The 17,543-nt window shown below is 38.2% G+C and overlaps 1 protein-coding gene across 1 annotated transcript in view; it reads left to right on the top strand.

The window, feature by feature from the left end:
* The window catches only part of KPNA4 (karyopherin subunit alpha 4), a 48,575-nt gene that overhangs the window by 4,864 nt on the left and 26,168 nt on the right, over positions 1-17,543 (top strand). Inside the window, exon 2 of the mRNA XM_031957600.1 lies at positions 17,170-17,214. Within this exon, the coding sequence (XP_031813460.1) occupies positions 17,170-17,214 (45 nt within the window). The remainder of the gene's footprint in view (positions 1-17,169; positions 17,215-17,543) is intronic.

The raw sequence follows: 17,543 nt of genomic DNA, 5'->3' as shown, positions 1-17,543 counted from the left end.
TGCCTAGTGGTTTTAGAAATACACAGTGGGGGGCAGTTTGGTGGCACAATGGATAGAGCACCAGCCCTAAAGTCAGGAGGACCTGAGTTCAAATCTGGTCTCAGACACTTAAAACTTCCTAGATGTGTGACTCTGGGCAAGTCACTTAATCCCAATTGCCTCAGCAAAAAAGAAAAAAAAAGAAAAATACACAGTGGAACCTTATAATGCTGGGGTTGAAAAATAGGATTAAGACATGTTATAGGTTTATAATATAGTTTATAGTTGTATTTCTAAGGTTGTTATTGAATGTATGTAACTGTTAATAAAATTAATTTTAAAAAGTGAAAATAAAAGTATTTTCTATACTTAGAAAGTCACTGTGGTTATAGTACTTGGGGGGGGGTGCCTGTCTTTCTATTGGAGAAGGGAATCAGCATTTATATAGCATCTATTATTGCTTGGTACTGTGCCTTTGCACAGGCTATTTATTCCTTACTGCATGGCTTTCACCTCCTCAGTTTTGCTAAATTGCAAATAGTGTTCTTAGCCTTCTTCAGAGCTCAGGCCAGGCCACTTCCTTCTAAAAAAAAGTCTTCCCTGATCCTTCTAGCTCTTAGTCACCCTGCATTTTGTATTGAGTGAATGTGTCTGTGTGATTTCTCCCAATGAGCATAAGCTACTTAAGGACCAAGATGAGTATCTTGCAGCTGAAAAATGGATTTAGGGATGAATGGGCCCTTCAGATCATGGGGTTTAACCCTCTTTCACCTCCCCCCCCCCCCCCCCCCCCCCCCCCCCCCCCCCCCCGTGAGGAAGCTAAGGTACATAGAATAGAGATGACTTAAAAATAGAGTAACACAAAAAATGGTAGAACTAGAATTTGAACCCAGCTCCTCAGACTGAATCCAGCCTTTTCTCTGGGTCACACGAGGTCAGTAGTTCATAGATACTTGTTGAGTGTTTAATAACTAGACTAGTTTAATAATAGCCTCTTTCTTATCTAATATTCCCCTTCTCTGATCTGCCCTTCATTCACCAAGCTGCCAAGCTAATAGTCCTGAAGCTCAGGTCTGCCCTCTGACTTAAACCGGAAGGATGCTACCCATCTTTTCTTTGGCCTCTCCTCCTTGCTTCCCCTGATCTTTGGCACCCTTGATCACTCTCCTGTCTCCCAATTCTCCTACTTGACTGTTCCTTCTCTGGATCTTCATTTAGATTGTGCCCATTAATCCTGGGCTCTCTTTTCATCCACTCCCATGGAGTCTATCTCTGGGCGGGTAGATGGTTTATCCAGCCATGGCCTTTCTAGTCTCCTATCTGTATCTGCCCCTTGGGAACTCTAAAATTATATGTGTGTAGTAGACACTGTCAACATGTTCAAACTGAACCCTTCCCACCCCCTCCCGAGTTACCTCTGTGAGATGCACCCAGATTTGCAACCTTGACTGTTTCTCCCCCCGTACCTCCTATTTTGTTGCCAGGTCCTGCCTTTTGTCTCTTTTCTAGTGTCTCGTGTGCTGCCTTCTGTCTTTTGACATTGCAGGCTCTCATCACCTCATGCCTGTAGTATTCCAGTAATCTTTTAATTGGTCTCCCTGCCTCAAGTGTCTCTACTCTCCAGTTCATCCTCTGTTCAGCTATCAGAGTGATTGATCTTCCTAAAATTCAGGTCTGACAAAGTAACCTCCTTATTCAATAAGTTCTAGTAGCTCCCTAGTACCTCCGGAACAAATACAAAATCCTCTGTTAGGCTTGTAAAGCTCTTCCTTCCTTTCTAATCTTGTCTTTGCTTCCTTCCCCACACTCTGCTGTCCTTTGTGCAAGCCACTCCAACATACCATCATCCAACTCGTCCATTTTCACTGGCTGTTCCCTATGTTTAAAACATACTTCCTTCAACTCTGTCTCTGGTTTCCTGGCCTACTTCTGCAAGAAGCCTTTCCTTATCTCCCCCAATGCCTAGTACTTGCCCTCCTGATTTCCTCCAACTAAGGACTGGAATCTGTATCCCTACTCCTGACTCAGAACTTCGTAGGCACTCGCTAAAAAAATCATTGTATTGAGTTGCATGGGTTACCTTTTCAGGAAACATTCAAAGATACTACTTTGAAGCATTCTGAAGTGTGATCATTATGTTTTTAAAGGTGAGTTTTTAATATTCTGCTATTCAGTCTTTTGAATAGTAGCCAACTGAATCCTAATTAATTTGAAGGGTGTTTCATATACAATGAATGTGCCACCAGAATTAAGTTAAACAGCATCTAAGTTATTCCAAGTAATGCCATATTTTTTTCTCTTTATCTTCCTCTACCATGTCTATGAATAAAAAATAAAACCATTGTGTGTTGCAATGCTGACATTGGGCCAGGCACTATGTTAAGTACTTTAGGGGCACAGATTTGAAAGAGGAACCATCCCTGACTTGAAGGAGTTCCTCTGATAATAGAAAGAGACAGCACATAGGGGAGTGATGGCTAAGGAAGACCTTTTGGTCTGAAAAATCCCAGGAATGGTAAATGGAGCCATAGAGAGCCAACTTTTGATAGTCTTTCTGAAAGCAGTAATAGGGATGGTATCTTGATCACTGTTCGCAGAGCAGGAAGAACTACCACAAGGTAGTTCAGTCGAAAGATGGTCAGGGAGAAGCAGTATATGGCTGGATAGAATTGGAGTCTCACTTCTCAGGACATTAGGCTCCAGGGAGAGAGTACCAAAATGAAGCATTTCAGCTCCTTTGTTAGGACAGTAATGGTAGCACTGTTGGGAGAGGAATAACAGTGCTAATTTTGTTCATTAATTTATTAAATAAGTTCATTTATTAATAATCATAGCTAGCATTTACACGAATATTTAAAGGTTTAAAATGTACTTTACAAATATCTCTTTTGATCCTCTTCACCTGGGAGGGAGGCATGTGATGCTTGTTCAACATCACATAGCCAATAAATGTCTGAGGCGGATTTGAACTTAGGTTTTCCTGATTAAATTCTGTGCCTTCCAGCAACCAAGATGAAGCCAAGGCCGGGGAAGGCTACAGTTTCAGAGTTAAGTGCTTTAACTCCTAGACTGGGGGGTGGGGGTGGGGGTGGAACTTGTGTAATATTCTAGTCTTAGTCCCACCTCCAAAACAACTACTGTAGTCTTATGTAAATATACAAATTTGCATTAAAGGAGTGCTTACTATGGGTTCATCAGCATTGTAGTGGAAGTTCTTTGGGTTTGGAATCAATAACTAGGTTCAAATCCTAACTCTCCCTTTGTTAATTTAAACCAGCCACTTAACTCCTCGGGTTCTTCAGTGTCTGCAAATGTAAAACCAGATGTAATGACTTTTAGACTAGCTCTGGGGTGAAATCTAGCTCTGGTCTCTAAAGTATTTCTTCACTGATTCTTCAGGCTCTTGTGGGCCCTTGGCCACGTCTCCCCTGAGCTGGAGGCACAGGTCTGTCAGCACTACTCAAATGTAGCCAGCCCTATGGGAGGACTCAAGCACTGGAAGCTGGGGCTAGCTGCCAGTCCCAGGGTTGCTGAACTGCTTAACTTCAAGTGAAAGGAAATTGTGAATATAAACTTTTAAATCGCCTACAGATAATCTTTGATTTTCTTCCAGTTAACTTTGCTACTGGTTGTTGTAACTTTGAATAAGTCAGTGTTATTTGAGATGCTCATCTCCATTAACTTTAGTTACTACCATTGTAAATCAATAAAACTTAAGCAACTCTTCTGTCTACTCCCAAGTCCCCTGCCTTCCCCATAGTTGGTATTGTGAAAATAATGTTAGAGTTGTAATCCTTGCTGGCCCACCTAAAAGCTATTTGAAGAAACTGCTAGAAAAAATTTATTGGGCCATTTAATATTCAAAGAAATACAACTTCCTCCATTCACCAGCTTTTGGGCTTATGCTTTCCAAGACTACTCCTAATACCTTCATGCAATTTTGTGCATTTGTGACAAATAAGGATTTGCCTTAAGCTAGGGGTATGTTCTGTGACCGTGAGAATAGTGTTGAAATAACTTCTTAATATATAAAAATGCAGTAGACTAGTCTGAGTAAATCAGTATTAGTGAAAGTGAAGGAAGTTATCGATATAGTGGCGGTAATCAGGAAATGCTAATATTAAAAGACACTATGTTCTTTATGGTGTACAGCGATGAAGAGAAGCAGTTTGCCAATCAAACAATCATTTAGACATGTCTGGACATATTTTCCTCTCAGCTTTCTTCCAACTAGCAATCAGTCACTGAGCATTTATTTATTAAGTGCTTATAGTGTGCCAGGCACTAAATGTTAAGCACTGGGCATACAAAGAAAGGGATGCTTTTGCATTGTTCCTGCTTTCAAGCAGCCCACTTTCTAATGGGGGAGGCAAACATGCAAAGAATCATGTAATGAGATACATGGTTGTGAAACACTTAGCTAAGTGCCTAACACATAGTAGACATTATGTAAATGTTTATGCCTTTCCTTCCCTAATTAACAAGCTATATAGAGTAGATAGAAGGTATTCTCAGGAGGAAGAAAATAGCATTGAAGGAGAGAGAGGACTGGGAAGAGCCTTGAAGAAGGTGGGATTTGAATTGAAGGTTTCTTGAAGGACAGAGAAAGTGAGTTAGAGGAAGATGGAGTGTCCTTTGGCAGAATCTGCAAGAAGGCAGCCAGTGTCCCTGAATATGTTATAGAGTATGTGGAGACTAGAAAGATGGAAAAGGTCCAGATTGAGATTCTATATGGAGAGGATTTTATATTTGATCCTGGGGGTATTTGGGAGCCATTTATTTATTTTTTATTGATTGATTAGGGATATGACATAGTCAGATCAGCACTTCAGGAAGGTAATTTTGGCAGCTGATAAGGGTAGAATGAAGTTGGGAGAGTCTTGTGGAAGACAGACTAAGCAAAAGGTTATTTGAGTATTCCAAGTGTAAGATATGAGGTTCTGCACCAGAGTAGTGAAAAAACATTATAGATATCTGTAAAATATGGGGTGGGTTTTAATTGAGTAGTAACTATTCAAGAGTGTTTGGGGCTAGCAAGTAAGTTAATTCTTGGTGTGGAAAATATTCAACATGTGCTTAATAAATGTTTGAGTAGATATGACTGACTTTTTGCCCTATACCAGCTCCCCTTCCTTTCTCAGTCTTCAAGTAGAATATATGTGTATATGTGTGTGTACACACACCTTAGTAGGTACTAAGGACTCCCTTACCGGCATTTCCCACATTGTCAAGGAATTTGGTGAATGTTGGAAGGCTTTGAATAAGGAAGATGCCAAAAGAAACATTGCTAGAGCTGAGTATCCAGAAAACTGCCTGAAACCTAGTGGTCTGGAGGAGATTGGTCATAACAGAAGATTATATAAAGAAAGTAAGCATGTAAAATTTTAGTGTTGGTGACTTAATTTGATTGGAAATTGAGTGATTCTTTTATCTTCTTTGAAAAGTGGCTAGATGGCATATTAGACAGTCCTAGATCCAAAGTTAGGAAGACCTAAATTGAAATCCCGTTTTGGACATATTACATGTGTGACCTTTGGACATATTGTGTACTCTATTTGAGCCACAGATTCCTCCTCTATAAATTGGGGGTGATAATTACACTTACCTCCAAAGTTTGTCATAAGGCTCAAATGAGAGCATATTTGTGTAAAGAGCTTTATCAGCCATAAAAGTATTAAAGCATTTATATAAACTGCTATAATTATCTTAAATTATGACTGAGTCATTCTTTCTCCGGAGTTAAACTGACTTTACCCTAGTATTTGTCTTAATATGATCAAAAAACATTTTAATACTTTAAATTTTTAAGGAAATCATTGGTTGAGAGAAACTAGGGAGATTTGAAAGAAATGTCCAGCCCCATCCCTCTTTTGTGAAAGACCTACTGGGGAAGTAGAGGGCAAAACCAAGATATGAACATATTTTCACTATTGTAGAGGGTTAAGTTACTAACATGATTATTTCACTGTGGTACATAGTAAATTTAGGGTGAGGACTCAAGTCTTTTCTAACTCCAAGCTCAGTTCCTTGTACACCTCTGCCATACTTCTTTGGTAACTGTACTTAAATTCAAAATGCAATATTTTAATTGTTGTAATGTTTTAGAAAGCAAAATTTGACATTAGGGAAATGATCTTCAAAATGTAAAAATGTTTACAGTTTAGACTTCTGTGGTGGAATGGTTTTGAAAACAAATCTTTATGGCAAAGGGAAAACAGCTTACTTAAAGAAATATAACTATGTAGCAGATGTGTTTTTAAGGGTCTTCATAGGAAGACCTGCCTGGATAAAGTGAGCTTCCTCTCTAGTAATTCCCTATAGCCATGAAGTCACAAATCAAATCTCCTTCCCATAATATGAAATAATTTTTTTTAGCACGTTTTCCTTTTCTTAAATTTGTCCCTTTTTTTTTTTTTTAAATTTTTTTGTTTTGTTTTGTTTGTTTTGCTTAAGCAATTGGGGTCAAGTGATTTGCCCAGGGTCACACAGCTAGGAAGTGTTAAGTGTTTGAGGTCACATTTGAACTCGGGTCTTCCGCTGGGCCACCTAACTGCCCCATGTTTCCTTTTTCTTGAAGCAGTATACTGTATATGAAAGCATAAAAACTTAATTTTGTAGATGTGGGGAAAGAATCACTGTTTGTTTAACCATATATACAATGAAATAGAGACATGGGCCTTAAATCATCTTTTATCTAGACAGTTCTAATAGTTTAATGGCCACCCAACCTTTCTTGTATACTCTCTGTGCTTCAGTTAGTGAGCCCAATATTCCGCTCTTAGGCTCTCTATTAAAGTTAGTCAACATTTATCAAATACTCTGCTTAGCATTATGCTAAATACTGGGGATACAAAGAAAGCTAAACTATAAGTGTGGAGGTAATGATGTCAAAAGAAGGTTCTAGCTATGGGGCTTTTTAGGAAAAGTCTACATAAGGTAGGATTTGAATTGTCTTGAAGGAAGTGCAGAGGCAGAAGTGAGAAGAGAGAGTTCTAGGCATTGGAACTGAAAAGACATACATTTGGGAAATAAAGGAATCACAAATAGGCACGTTTTGTGAATTGGTAGAGTAAATGAAGAGAGAATATAGTGAGAAGATTGGAAAGGTAGGAGAGATTTAAAAACCAAATAGAAGTTGTTCTACTTGCTCTAGAACATAATACAGAGGCATAGGAATAGGGGTGGGAAGGGGGGGGCTCAAATCTGTACTTTAGGAAAATCATTTTGTCAGCTAAGTAGAAAGTATATTGGAGTGGGGAGAAAGAAGATTGAGTCAGGGTGTCTAACCAGCACAGTTATTGTAGTTCAGATGTGAGGTGACCTGCATTTGCACCAGGATGGTATATGTGAGTGACATGAATAAGGAGAAAAGTACCATGTTTGGCTGTCCTATACCTTTTTTCATATTTTCCACTCAATGTATTTATTCTAGAATTAACACATAACTTTATTTCAATGTTCCCTATCCTAATTTTTTAACACCAGAAAAGTTCATGGATTCTCTACACTTAAACCATCTTAATATTTGTTATTATTGGCATCCATTATTTATGAAAATCTGTAAGTTCCAAGTATCTTAGTGATACTTACAAATGAATTTGTATTAGTGACATTTACCTGTATTTGGGGGGAAATATGTTAATACACATTTGCAAGATATTTGTCCAGTTTACTGAGGGTATATTCATTTCTTATGATAAGTCACAGTACAGATAAAGATAAAAATATCAGTGTTTGATGTACACAGAATTGCTAGATTCCTCACAGTAACTTTGTGGTCCCACAGCTCTTAAATATGAAGTTTATTTAATTGTGCTTCACTTGTTTAAAAGTTGTGCTTTCCTTGATTATTATAATGTTCCTAGTTTTTAAACGTTTATGTTCTGTAAAGTTACCTGTGCTTATCAGATCACATGACCACCAGAAAAAAAATTTTCATTTTGCAAGTGCCTTGGCTACAAAATAATTGTTCAAAATTCAATATCGTTGGTCTCTTGGTATAGCTTTATTAAAGGATTTGGGAGCCGAATGGCCTTGACAGCCATTTGGGGGGGATCCATATAATAAAATGGATACCTACTATAACCAGCCTGACAAAAAAGTGGCCAGTCTCTGGAAGAGGAACCCATCATTCCTTCAACTATCCCATTCCACGTGTAGATAATATTAGCTGTTAAGTTTTTCCTGACATATTAAGCTTGATTATCTTCTCTTGAACTCTACCCATTGTTTCTTCTGTAGCAGACAAAGATAAACTCTGGGACTGAACAGAATAAGTAATCCTTCCTACCCATACTAGCCCTTTACATAATTGGTCACAACTGCTATGTTCCTCCCCCCCCCCCCCCCCCCCCCTCGACTCTTCTCTCCAATAGGCTAGACATGCCCCACTTTCTTCAAGGCCCTTCACCCTTCTGATTACTTCCTGTACAGTTTAATCATTGTCTTTTTTTAAATCCATGGTGCCCAGAACTGAACACATTGCTTCAGGTGAGGTCTGTCCAGTAGAACTGTGAGACTGTTATCCCCTTCCTGAATGCAGATTCTTGTAAATGTGGCCCCAGAAAAGTAAAAACATTTTTTTAGTGCCATGTCAGACTGCTGAATCATTGAGAATACAATCCACTAAACCTTCCAGATCTTTTTCAGAACTGCTATCTAGCCATAATTCTTCCACCTTGTACTGTCAAAATTGATTCTTGTATAACCATGTATAACATTTACGTTTATCCATATTGAATCTCATCTTAGATGTTCTAGACTTTCAAGGTCCTTTGCGATTGTAACTCAGTTAACCAACATGAGCCATCCTGAGCCACTAATTGAGCTATTGAACTACTAACAGCCTTATTAAAAGAGTTGTATATTGAAAATAGAAGAGGGAGGATAATGTTTTGTGTCCCTTTGCCAAACTATGTACCACAGAAATTAGTGGATAAAACATAAAATAAAAAATGTGTAGACCCTATATAGATATATTCTATATAGAATATATCTATATAGAAATGGCTTCATCTCCGTCCATGCAAAAATGTGCATTATATAGGCAATAAGGCAGGTAAGTTAGTGCAGAGAGATAAATTTAGCTTTGTGTCTTTGAGTCTTAGTAGAATTGTGCCTAGAATATTGTAGTGGAAGTGTAAGAGGATGGTGGGAATAGCTAAAAGCAGGGGTTTACTTTTGGTTACCTTGCTGATTAATTTTGTTCTTCAGAAGGTGAATGAATGAATGAATGAAGGAGGACACCACAATTCTAGACCTGCTTCTGATTGTGAATGAGGAGAGGTAGAATGATGGCAGAAGTAGAAATGGGAACCTTGGGAAGAAGTGACAGAGTTATCTTAGGATTTGTGATAAATGAGGACAGAAATAATATGGAATAGAATAGAAACTAAATAGAATAAATTAATATATAAATAATCATAAATAGAAATTTAAAAGGTGAACATAATAGAGCCAAGGATGTGTAATCCTTTTGAACATATTTTACCTACTTTAGATTGCTTGTTGTCTTGGGGAAGGGAAAGGTGAGGGAGGGAGAAAAAATTTGAAATACAATCTTAAAAAATGAATGTAGAAAAGTATTTTTACATATATTTGGGAAAGTAAAACTACTGAAGAGGAAGGAGGGGAAGAACCATCAGAAACATGGTCTATGGCCTTCCCCAGAGTACCGCCCCAAAGGATTCAGGATACACAAGACTGGATCGTTGGCTCTATTATGTTCACCTTTTATGCCTAAAAGTCATGGATCTACAAATGTCCATTTTCATTATGAATGGTATACTTATATTTCAGAGTGAAGGATAGCTAATATATTGAGTGATAAATCTAGGATCCAAAAACAATTTAAAAAATTAGTCTTTACCTATTAAGATAAAATATATTTTTAGCATTTTTTTAAATGAGAAAATTTTACATTTTTTTGACACAGTACACATTTCAAAAGGATATACAAAAAGAGAAATGTATCTCTTAATTTTGACAACATGATATAAAGTCCTAAACTTGCAGTTGACTCTTTTCATAACCTAAACATTTCTCTTGAAAGTGACATGAGGGTTTAAATTTGACATGGCAACCCAAGAGCCAAAACTTTTGTTCAGAATTAGGTAAAATCACAGCTCCACTGAATTTGGTCCTAGTTCAAACACATTTGGAATATTGTATTTCGTTCTGGGAATCATATTTGAAGAGACATTGTTGAACTAGAGTGTATCAAGAGGAAGATGATCAAGATAATTAAGGGATCTGAAACCATGCAAAGAATCAGTTGAAAGAATTAGGCAAGTTTATCCTCAAAGAGGGACATTACTGAGGGCACTTGATGGCTGTCAAATATTTGAAGAACTGTTGCTTGGAAAAGAGATTAGACTTGTTTACTTGTCCCCAGAGAGCTAGAGGCAACAGATAGAAGTTGTGGAGAGACTGATTTTGGCCTAACAATGGCAGCCATTTCAGAGTGGAATGGGCCACTTTAGGAGGCAATAAATTCCTCATTATTAGATGCCTTCAACAAAAGAGTAGATGACTACTTTTCGAGGAAAGTTATAGAAGAAAGGATTCCTCTGGAGTACTGAATCTGAGGCTTGGAATCCTAAAGCCAAGTATTGGAGAGAATACTCTTGGTATCTTCTGGAATCGAAAGAGCCCCACTGCTTCTCCAGGACTGGCCTTCCTTGTCTCATTCAACAAGCAGTTATTAGATGCTTACTCTGTGCCAAACACCAGGCTAAGGATTCGGAGACAACCAGATGGAACAGTCAAGGAACCAAGAGTCTATGAGGAGAGACACTTCAGACATTTCTGAACTCATGGGATTATAGGTTTGGCGCTGGAAGGGACCTTGAAAAGCTACCATCTCATCAACTCCATATTTTACCAGTAGAGGTAACTGGAGCCTAGTAAGGTTCTGACCCATGTCAGTTAATGAGTGTTGATTAATAAGAGCCTATTGTAGGCCAGGCACTGGGCTAAACACTGGAGATGCAAAACTCCTTCAAAGACAATCCCTATGCTCAAGGAAATTACCAAATAAATGCCAAGGACACACTAGAGAACAAATAAAAGGAGAGCATTAGTTGTGGTCAGGAAGGGCTTCCTGAAGAAGGTGTACTTGAGTCGCATCCTTCTCAAAAGAAGTGAGGGGTTTTGTAGAGTGGAGTTGAGGGCATGTTCTAGGCATAAGGGATGGAGAGCCTCAGGAGGACAGTTCAAAAACCAGAATGTGGGAAGAGGAACTAAAAGGATGGAAGGATAGGTCTGGGACCAAGTTGTAAAGGACTTTAAAAACCAGACGGGGGAGTTAGTGGATCCTAGAGCCAGTGAGGAGCCGTTATGGAAAGAGGAAAGTGATATAGTCAGATGCATGCACAAGAAAAATCCTTTTGACAGTTATCTGAGCAGCAAGGCCATGTAAAGCCTAGATAAAGAGTTGATGAGGTTTTGAACTTGGTAGTCAGCGATTAAGTTAGCAGAGAGACAAACATGAATGATGTGAAGAAGAAAATTGTATTCTTTCTCAACTGATAGGGGAGAAGAGAGGTGAGAAATAACCCCAAGGTTAGAAACCTAGTCAGTGGAATATTGGTGGTATTTGGGGTAGAAACAGGAAAGTCTTGTAGAGGAATGGATTTGAGGGGAAGAAAAGTAAATGTGCCCTCTCTGTTGCTTGAAAGAACTTTTTTCTGAAATTTTATGTGACCAGAAAGTAATGTACCTCATGTAACCTCAGTTATCAGTGCCTCCTTACTTGTGACATCACAAATGGGAAACCATTCAGATACAACTCCGTGAGACCTTTACTCTCCCTTCTGTTTGTCAGGGTCTCTAAGCAACTTTCTTTTATGGAATAAGATCTGAATATTCCTGCAGTGGTTTAGGTGACCTTGTCATAACTATGCCAGGGAATAGGTATATAGCATCTCACCTGAGGGCCAGCCATCCGTCCTTTTGTTGTGTCTTGCACATATTTGCAGACAGACATCTGCCTCTGTCTTTTGTCTCTCTAGTGGCTGAGATAATGACATCTCCTTTATTCTGAACCGTTAAAGTCTTTCAGTTTGTGGCATTAAAGTATAAGGCACCATTCTAGACTTCAGAGATAGACAAAAACCAAAATGGCACTTGCCGCCAAAGAATCTCAAGTTCTCCTTGTGCAGAATAACTTACACATAAATATAATTTAGTACAAGAAATGTGAGGCACAATAGACAGAATACTGACAGCTTGGGGGGTGGGGATTAGGAGGTGGCCTGAGATCAGTGAATTTTTAAAATGAAGTTAAGCCTTAAGGATTTAGAAAGTAAACTCATTTATCACTCTACCCCACCCCAAAAGGTTGTCAACGAGTATTTATTAAATACTGATTGTGCTGTTTTATAAAAGTGTATTATGCTAGCTTTTGGTGCTACATGTACAAAAAATGAAACCATCTCTATGCACCTTCTAAAAGGACCGGCAAGTAGTTATAAAAATATACAGCATAAATATAAAGGGAGTGAGTGCAGATCTTTTGGGAAGGAAGGCAGAGGTAGAAGGGGATCAGAAAAGGCACCTTAAAATCCTTTAAAAACCATGCAGAAGATGAAGCTTGAGGAAGAGAGGGATTCTCTGACAAGAAAAGATGTGTGCAGGAAGAAGGTGAGGGACAGAGAGATCAATCCAGCCTGCCTAGAGAGTAAAGAGAGATGGGGCCAGGCCCTAGTAAAGAGTTTGTCTTTAATCCTATTCAAGCCAGGAAAACGGTGGGAAAGAGTCACCTGATCAAATATGTCAAGTGCTTTGCAGACTTAAAGTATAATTATTATTGTTGGTGTTCTGAATGGCTGATGAGGACGCCTATTTGTGACGGAAAAACATGGTTGTCTGCTCAGTTATTTGTACAGTTAAGAACACATAACATAATATTTACAAATATTACATGCCAATATCTTTTGTTATTCAGTTTTGTCCACCTCTTTGTGAGGTGTCTTGATTCTGGATTTGAACTCGGGAAGATGAATCTTTCTGATTTCAACCCAGGCATTACATGCACTATGATGCCATCTAGCTGTCTATTTAGCATTTTTTTTTAATGCTTTAATTGATTTATAGCTGTAAAAAAAATATATATATATGCTCCAAAAGCTCATGATTTTATGATTTACTCTTTCAAATCCTAATCATAACTACTTACTACATCTTTCTTCCTCTGCTTCTGTCTCAGAGAGGTGTTCTTTCTTCTTGACAGGGCTAATATCTCTACCCAGTGCTCAATCCTATCCCTTCCCAACTTTTATAGGAATGCATCTCTTCATTTAGATTCTCTAGGTGCTGCGGTGGATGGAATACTAGGCTTGGAGTCAGCCAAATCATAAAACTTCAGCCTCTGCTTCCTCATCTGAACCGAGAGGATAATAAAAATCTCCTACCCAAGGTTGTTAGGAAGTATTACAGAATTGCTAGCTGTTATTATTTGTTTTCTCCTTTTAACTCTCCTTTCTTCATTCTTTTTTCTAGGAGCTTCTCTCTAGAATATCCTTCACTCAGCTACCAAGCCATTTTCTCTAAAACTCGGTTCCCTTTTGCTCCTAGAACAAAATGTGTATTACTCAGCTTGGCCTTAAAATCCTTAAAAATATAGCTTTCCCTTCTTCATTTGATAGTTAATTTTTACGGCAGGAGAATATGTATGTAAACTCCTTTCAGCAATCACCAAAGATCTGTCTTTCTTTTTTAAAACTCTTTCTGGTCCTTAACTTCTTTCTTAATAATCTTTTTTGTTAAATCTATCTAATTATGTGACCATTCCACTATTTTTTCTGTTATATTTCTTGGTGGCAGCATTACATAGTCAGGGTAAAGTTGTTTGAATCCTTTTTCTCATTTTTATTGACTACATAAATATGCATAAGTTTCCTTATATATAAACTGGAGATAATTCCTGTTGTGGGGATCTTGAGTGTGGTGGGGTTCAGATAATGTATGTAAAGTACTTTATAATCTTAGAGTGATTATATAGATCTTAACAGTTTCCCCCTTATTGCCAGGGTACTTTCTGTTCTCAGATTATCTTGTCATACTGAATTTTGTGTATGTTGTACCCTCCCTGTAGTTTCTTGACGGTAGGGGGATCGTTTTTTCAGTCAAACTTCTAGGAAACTTGTCCAGACTGAATACATCAGTTTCTTTGCTTCCTACTCACTTTTAAGCCCCTTGCGATCTTATTTCTGATCCTAGTATTTATCGCTCTGTTGTCTTTTTGGCTTCATAGCAACAACTGAAAGTGCATTAAAGTTTGCAGAGAGCTTATCAGAGGGTAACTGGTTCAGCAGCATGAGCTTTGAGATACTCTATACAGATCATGTCTCCATTGACTTAACTGTCAACACCCAGCTAGTTAGTGTCCAGGAAGGGTTTAAATCCACGTCCTTTCTTCTCCAAATAGATGCTGCCTATCATTTTTTTTTTTTTTTTAATTAGCTTTCAATACTCATAGGATGACTTGAACTTAAATTGGGTCTAATATTCTGCAGACTCATTTTCCTTTCCAGAGGTTTTCTCTTTTTTGTGAGTGGAGGCTTTAAGCTTTGCAAAATTGAGAACCTGAAGCTTAGAAGGATAAGTGATTTGCCAAAGTCAACCCAGTCTGTATCCGAGAAGATAAGTATCTTCAAAGAAGAAAGTGTCTGAGGTGGGACATTGCTCTCACCCACTACTTCACCCAACTAGTCTTCTTGCCACTTGGCAGAGAAATTGGATGTTGCCGTTTTGTTCTCTTGGCTTTCCCCTTGGGGCAGTATGCTTATTAAACTATAAGAAATGGAGGCAGTCCACATCTTCTTCTTACTTTTAATTTGGAATTGATTTTCACTTTTGCTTTTAATTAGTCAGTTAGCTGCACAGTTGGTCTATGTAATCAGTTTTTCTTTTTGGGGTGATTAAATGCTTACCAAGTTGGCTGCAAACCATCGCCCTACAACCATACTTCATTATTTTCCCTTTTGCCCATTTTTGCCTTGTTAACAAGTATGAGTAGTGTGGTATGGAGGCCATGTGGTGCCTGACTTCATAGTTGGATACACTGGTTCCACAAAACAGGCCTCTCTGGGACTCTCTGGTGACACTCCAGAGAAGTTGGGGATGCTAAAAAAGCTCCTCACTACTCAAGTCATTAGCCAAGCCCAAGCACATTCATTCCAGACTGGAAGAACTGGTGAAGCATTGTGTCACTGCCAGAGAAAGCAGACATCTGAAGAGATATGCGCGGAATGGGCTTTAGGTGGGGAGCAAGAGGACATGGTTTCAGATCTGGCATTTGTTCCTTTTGCTCTGACTTGGTCAAGGTGATTTTTTTCTGCATAAACTTCCCCTCTAACACCAAGCCACCTTTTTTTTTTTTTTTTTTTTTTTTTTTTTTTTAATGAAAGGTGTTATTAACAAACATGCGTGGGTAATTTTTCAACATTGACTCTTGCAAAGCCTTGTTTCAAATTATCCCCTCCTTCCCCCCACTCCCTTCCCTAGATGTCAGTCCAATGTATGTTAAGTATGTCAAAATATGTTAAATCAAATATATGTATACATATTTATATAATTATCTTGCTGCACGAGAAAAATTAGATCAAGAAGGAAGAAAGAAAATAAAATGCAAGCAAACAACAAAGAAAGAGTGGGAATGCTATGTTGTGGTCCACACTCAGTTCCCACAGTCCTCTCTCTGGGTGTAGATGGCTCTCTTCATCTGAATAGTTGAAACTAGTTTGAATTGTCTCATTGTTGAAAAGAGCAACGTCCATCATAATTGATCGTCGGATAATCTTGTTGATGTCTATAGTGATCTCCTGGTTCTGCTCATTTCACTTAGCATCAGTTCCTCTGAGTCTCTCCAGGACTCTCTGAAATCATCCTGCTGGTCATTTCTTACAGAACAGTAATATTCCATGACATTCATATATAATTTATTCAGCCATTCTCCAGTTGATGGGCATCCACTCGGTTTCCAGTTTCTTGCCACTACAAAAAGAGATGCCACAAGCAGTTTTGCACATAACACCAATCCACTTTCAAAAAAGACAAGCTCTAGAAATCTTGTGAAATCTTTCTCTCATATAAAAATACTCTTAGTGTAGTAAGGCTGCAATCTCGTGGAACTATGGGGTATTACCACCAAATACTTAAAGCCAGTCCGAAGTATTTTATTTTCTGAATCCCTGTCATAAATAAGTTTTTTTTCACAAGTAATGCATCAAACTCTATTCATAGTATCAGTAAGTTAATTTTTTTTTTTTTTTTACAAGGCGGGACCTTTGTTAGAAATATTCTTTAAAAGTTACTTTCCTTATTAGTTGATTTAGATGAATCAAATAAAAGTTATTTTTATGCAGAGGAAATTATTTAGTTTCATTTTGTACAAAAGAGGAACATGAATAGAATCTTTTTGACTAAAAGCTTCTATTGTCAGTGACAGACACATTTCATACATGTTGAGTTATGTTTTGATATTATATAAGATCGGGATAGAAAACTGGCCTTGGATTAAGGAAAAACTGGATTCACATCCTTCCTCTGACACCTTGGCTTTCTATAACAACTTGGAGAAGTTACTGATCAGGCTTTTCAGTATCCCAGGGAATTCTGAAGAGGGACAGAACCTGGTTCTCATCTTACTTATATTAATAGAGGCATTTTAATAATAGAAAGCTTGGTCCAAAAAGAACCGCAAAGTAGATAGACCTCCTCTTCTCCCCTAGACTTTGGACTCTGCTTCTGAATTTTGGGGAGGCATTTCAACCACAAGCACAGGGCCTCTTTTCACTTTTGATTCTTCATTAGGACACCATACCAAGGTCACCAGAAGCAAGTGCATTCTCTGTCAGTAGGCTATGTCTTCATCAAGCAAATTTTCACAGGCCTTCAAAGTAGGGCTTTAATAGTTCTTTTGGAATTTGGTACATGGGTGGTTTTACATGAACTTGGTCTTAAGAGACTTGAATAAAATGACAAGCAGCATTTTTATTGATGGGTTTAAAAATGGTCACAACTCTTTATCAAAAGAACAATGAAAGTCCCCTTGAGCCTTCGAAAAAAGCGTTTACAAAACGTTCAGATTCATATTTCCTAGTGACTGTCCTTTGGGGCAACATTGCAAGTAGAGTTTTTAAGAGGTTGTAGTCATGATTATGGATTGTTGGTTTTTCTTTTTAACAGACTATGAGACGGCAGCGAAATGAAGTTGTTGTCGAGTTAAGGAAGGTAAGTCTGAATAAAATTTATGCCTCCAAATCTAATTTGACTGACTGACTGAATGAATGGATGGATGGATGGATGAAGCATTTAGGGTGTGCTTACTAAGTGCAAGGAATAAAGATAGGAAAATCAGATGGTCCCTGTTCAGTTTCAAGACAGGAAAGCCTCTGGTTATTCAGGGGCAACAGTTTACCAAATAATGCTTCAGTAAGGTTGTGGACATGATAATGATTGTGCAAATGATTATAATAACATTACATATCTAATTTTTAATGAGTGGCAGACCACATAGAGTGAATGGAATGCCAGTCCCAGAACCAGGAAGATTTGAGTTT

This window comes from Sarcophilus harrisii, chromosome 3, assembly GCF_902635505.1.
Source record: "Sarcophilus harrisii chromosome 3, mSarHar1.11, whole genome shotgun sequence".
Taxonomy (NCBI): Eukaryota; Metazoa; Chordata; class Mammalia; order Dasyuromorphia; family Dasyuridae; genus Sarcophilus; species Sarcophilus harrisii.
The sequence above is the reverse complement of the archived record's forward strand: the minus strand, read 5'-3'. Positions and strand labels throughout refer to the sequence as shown.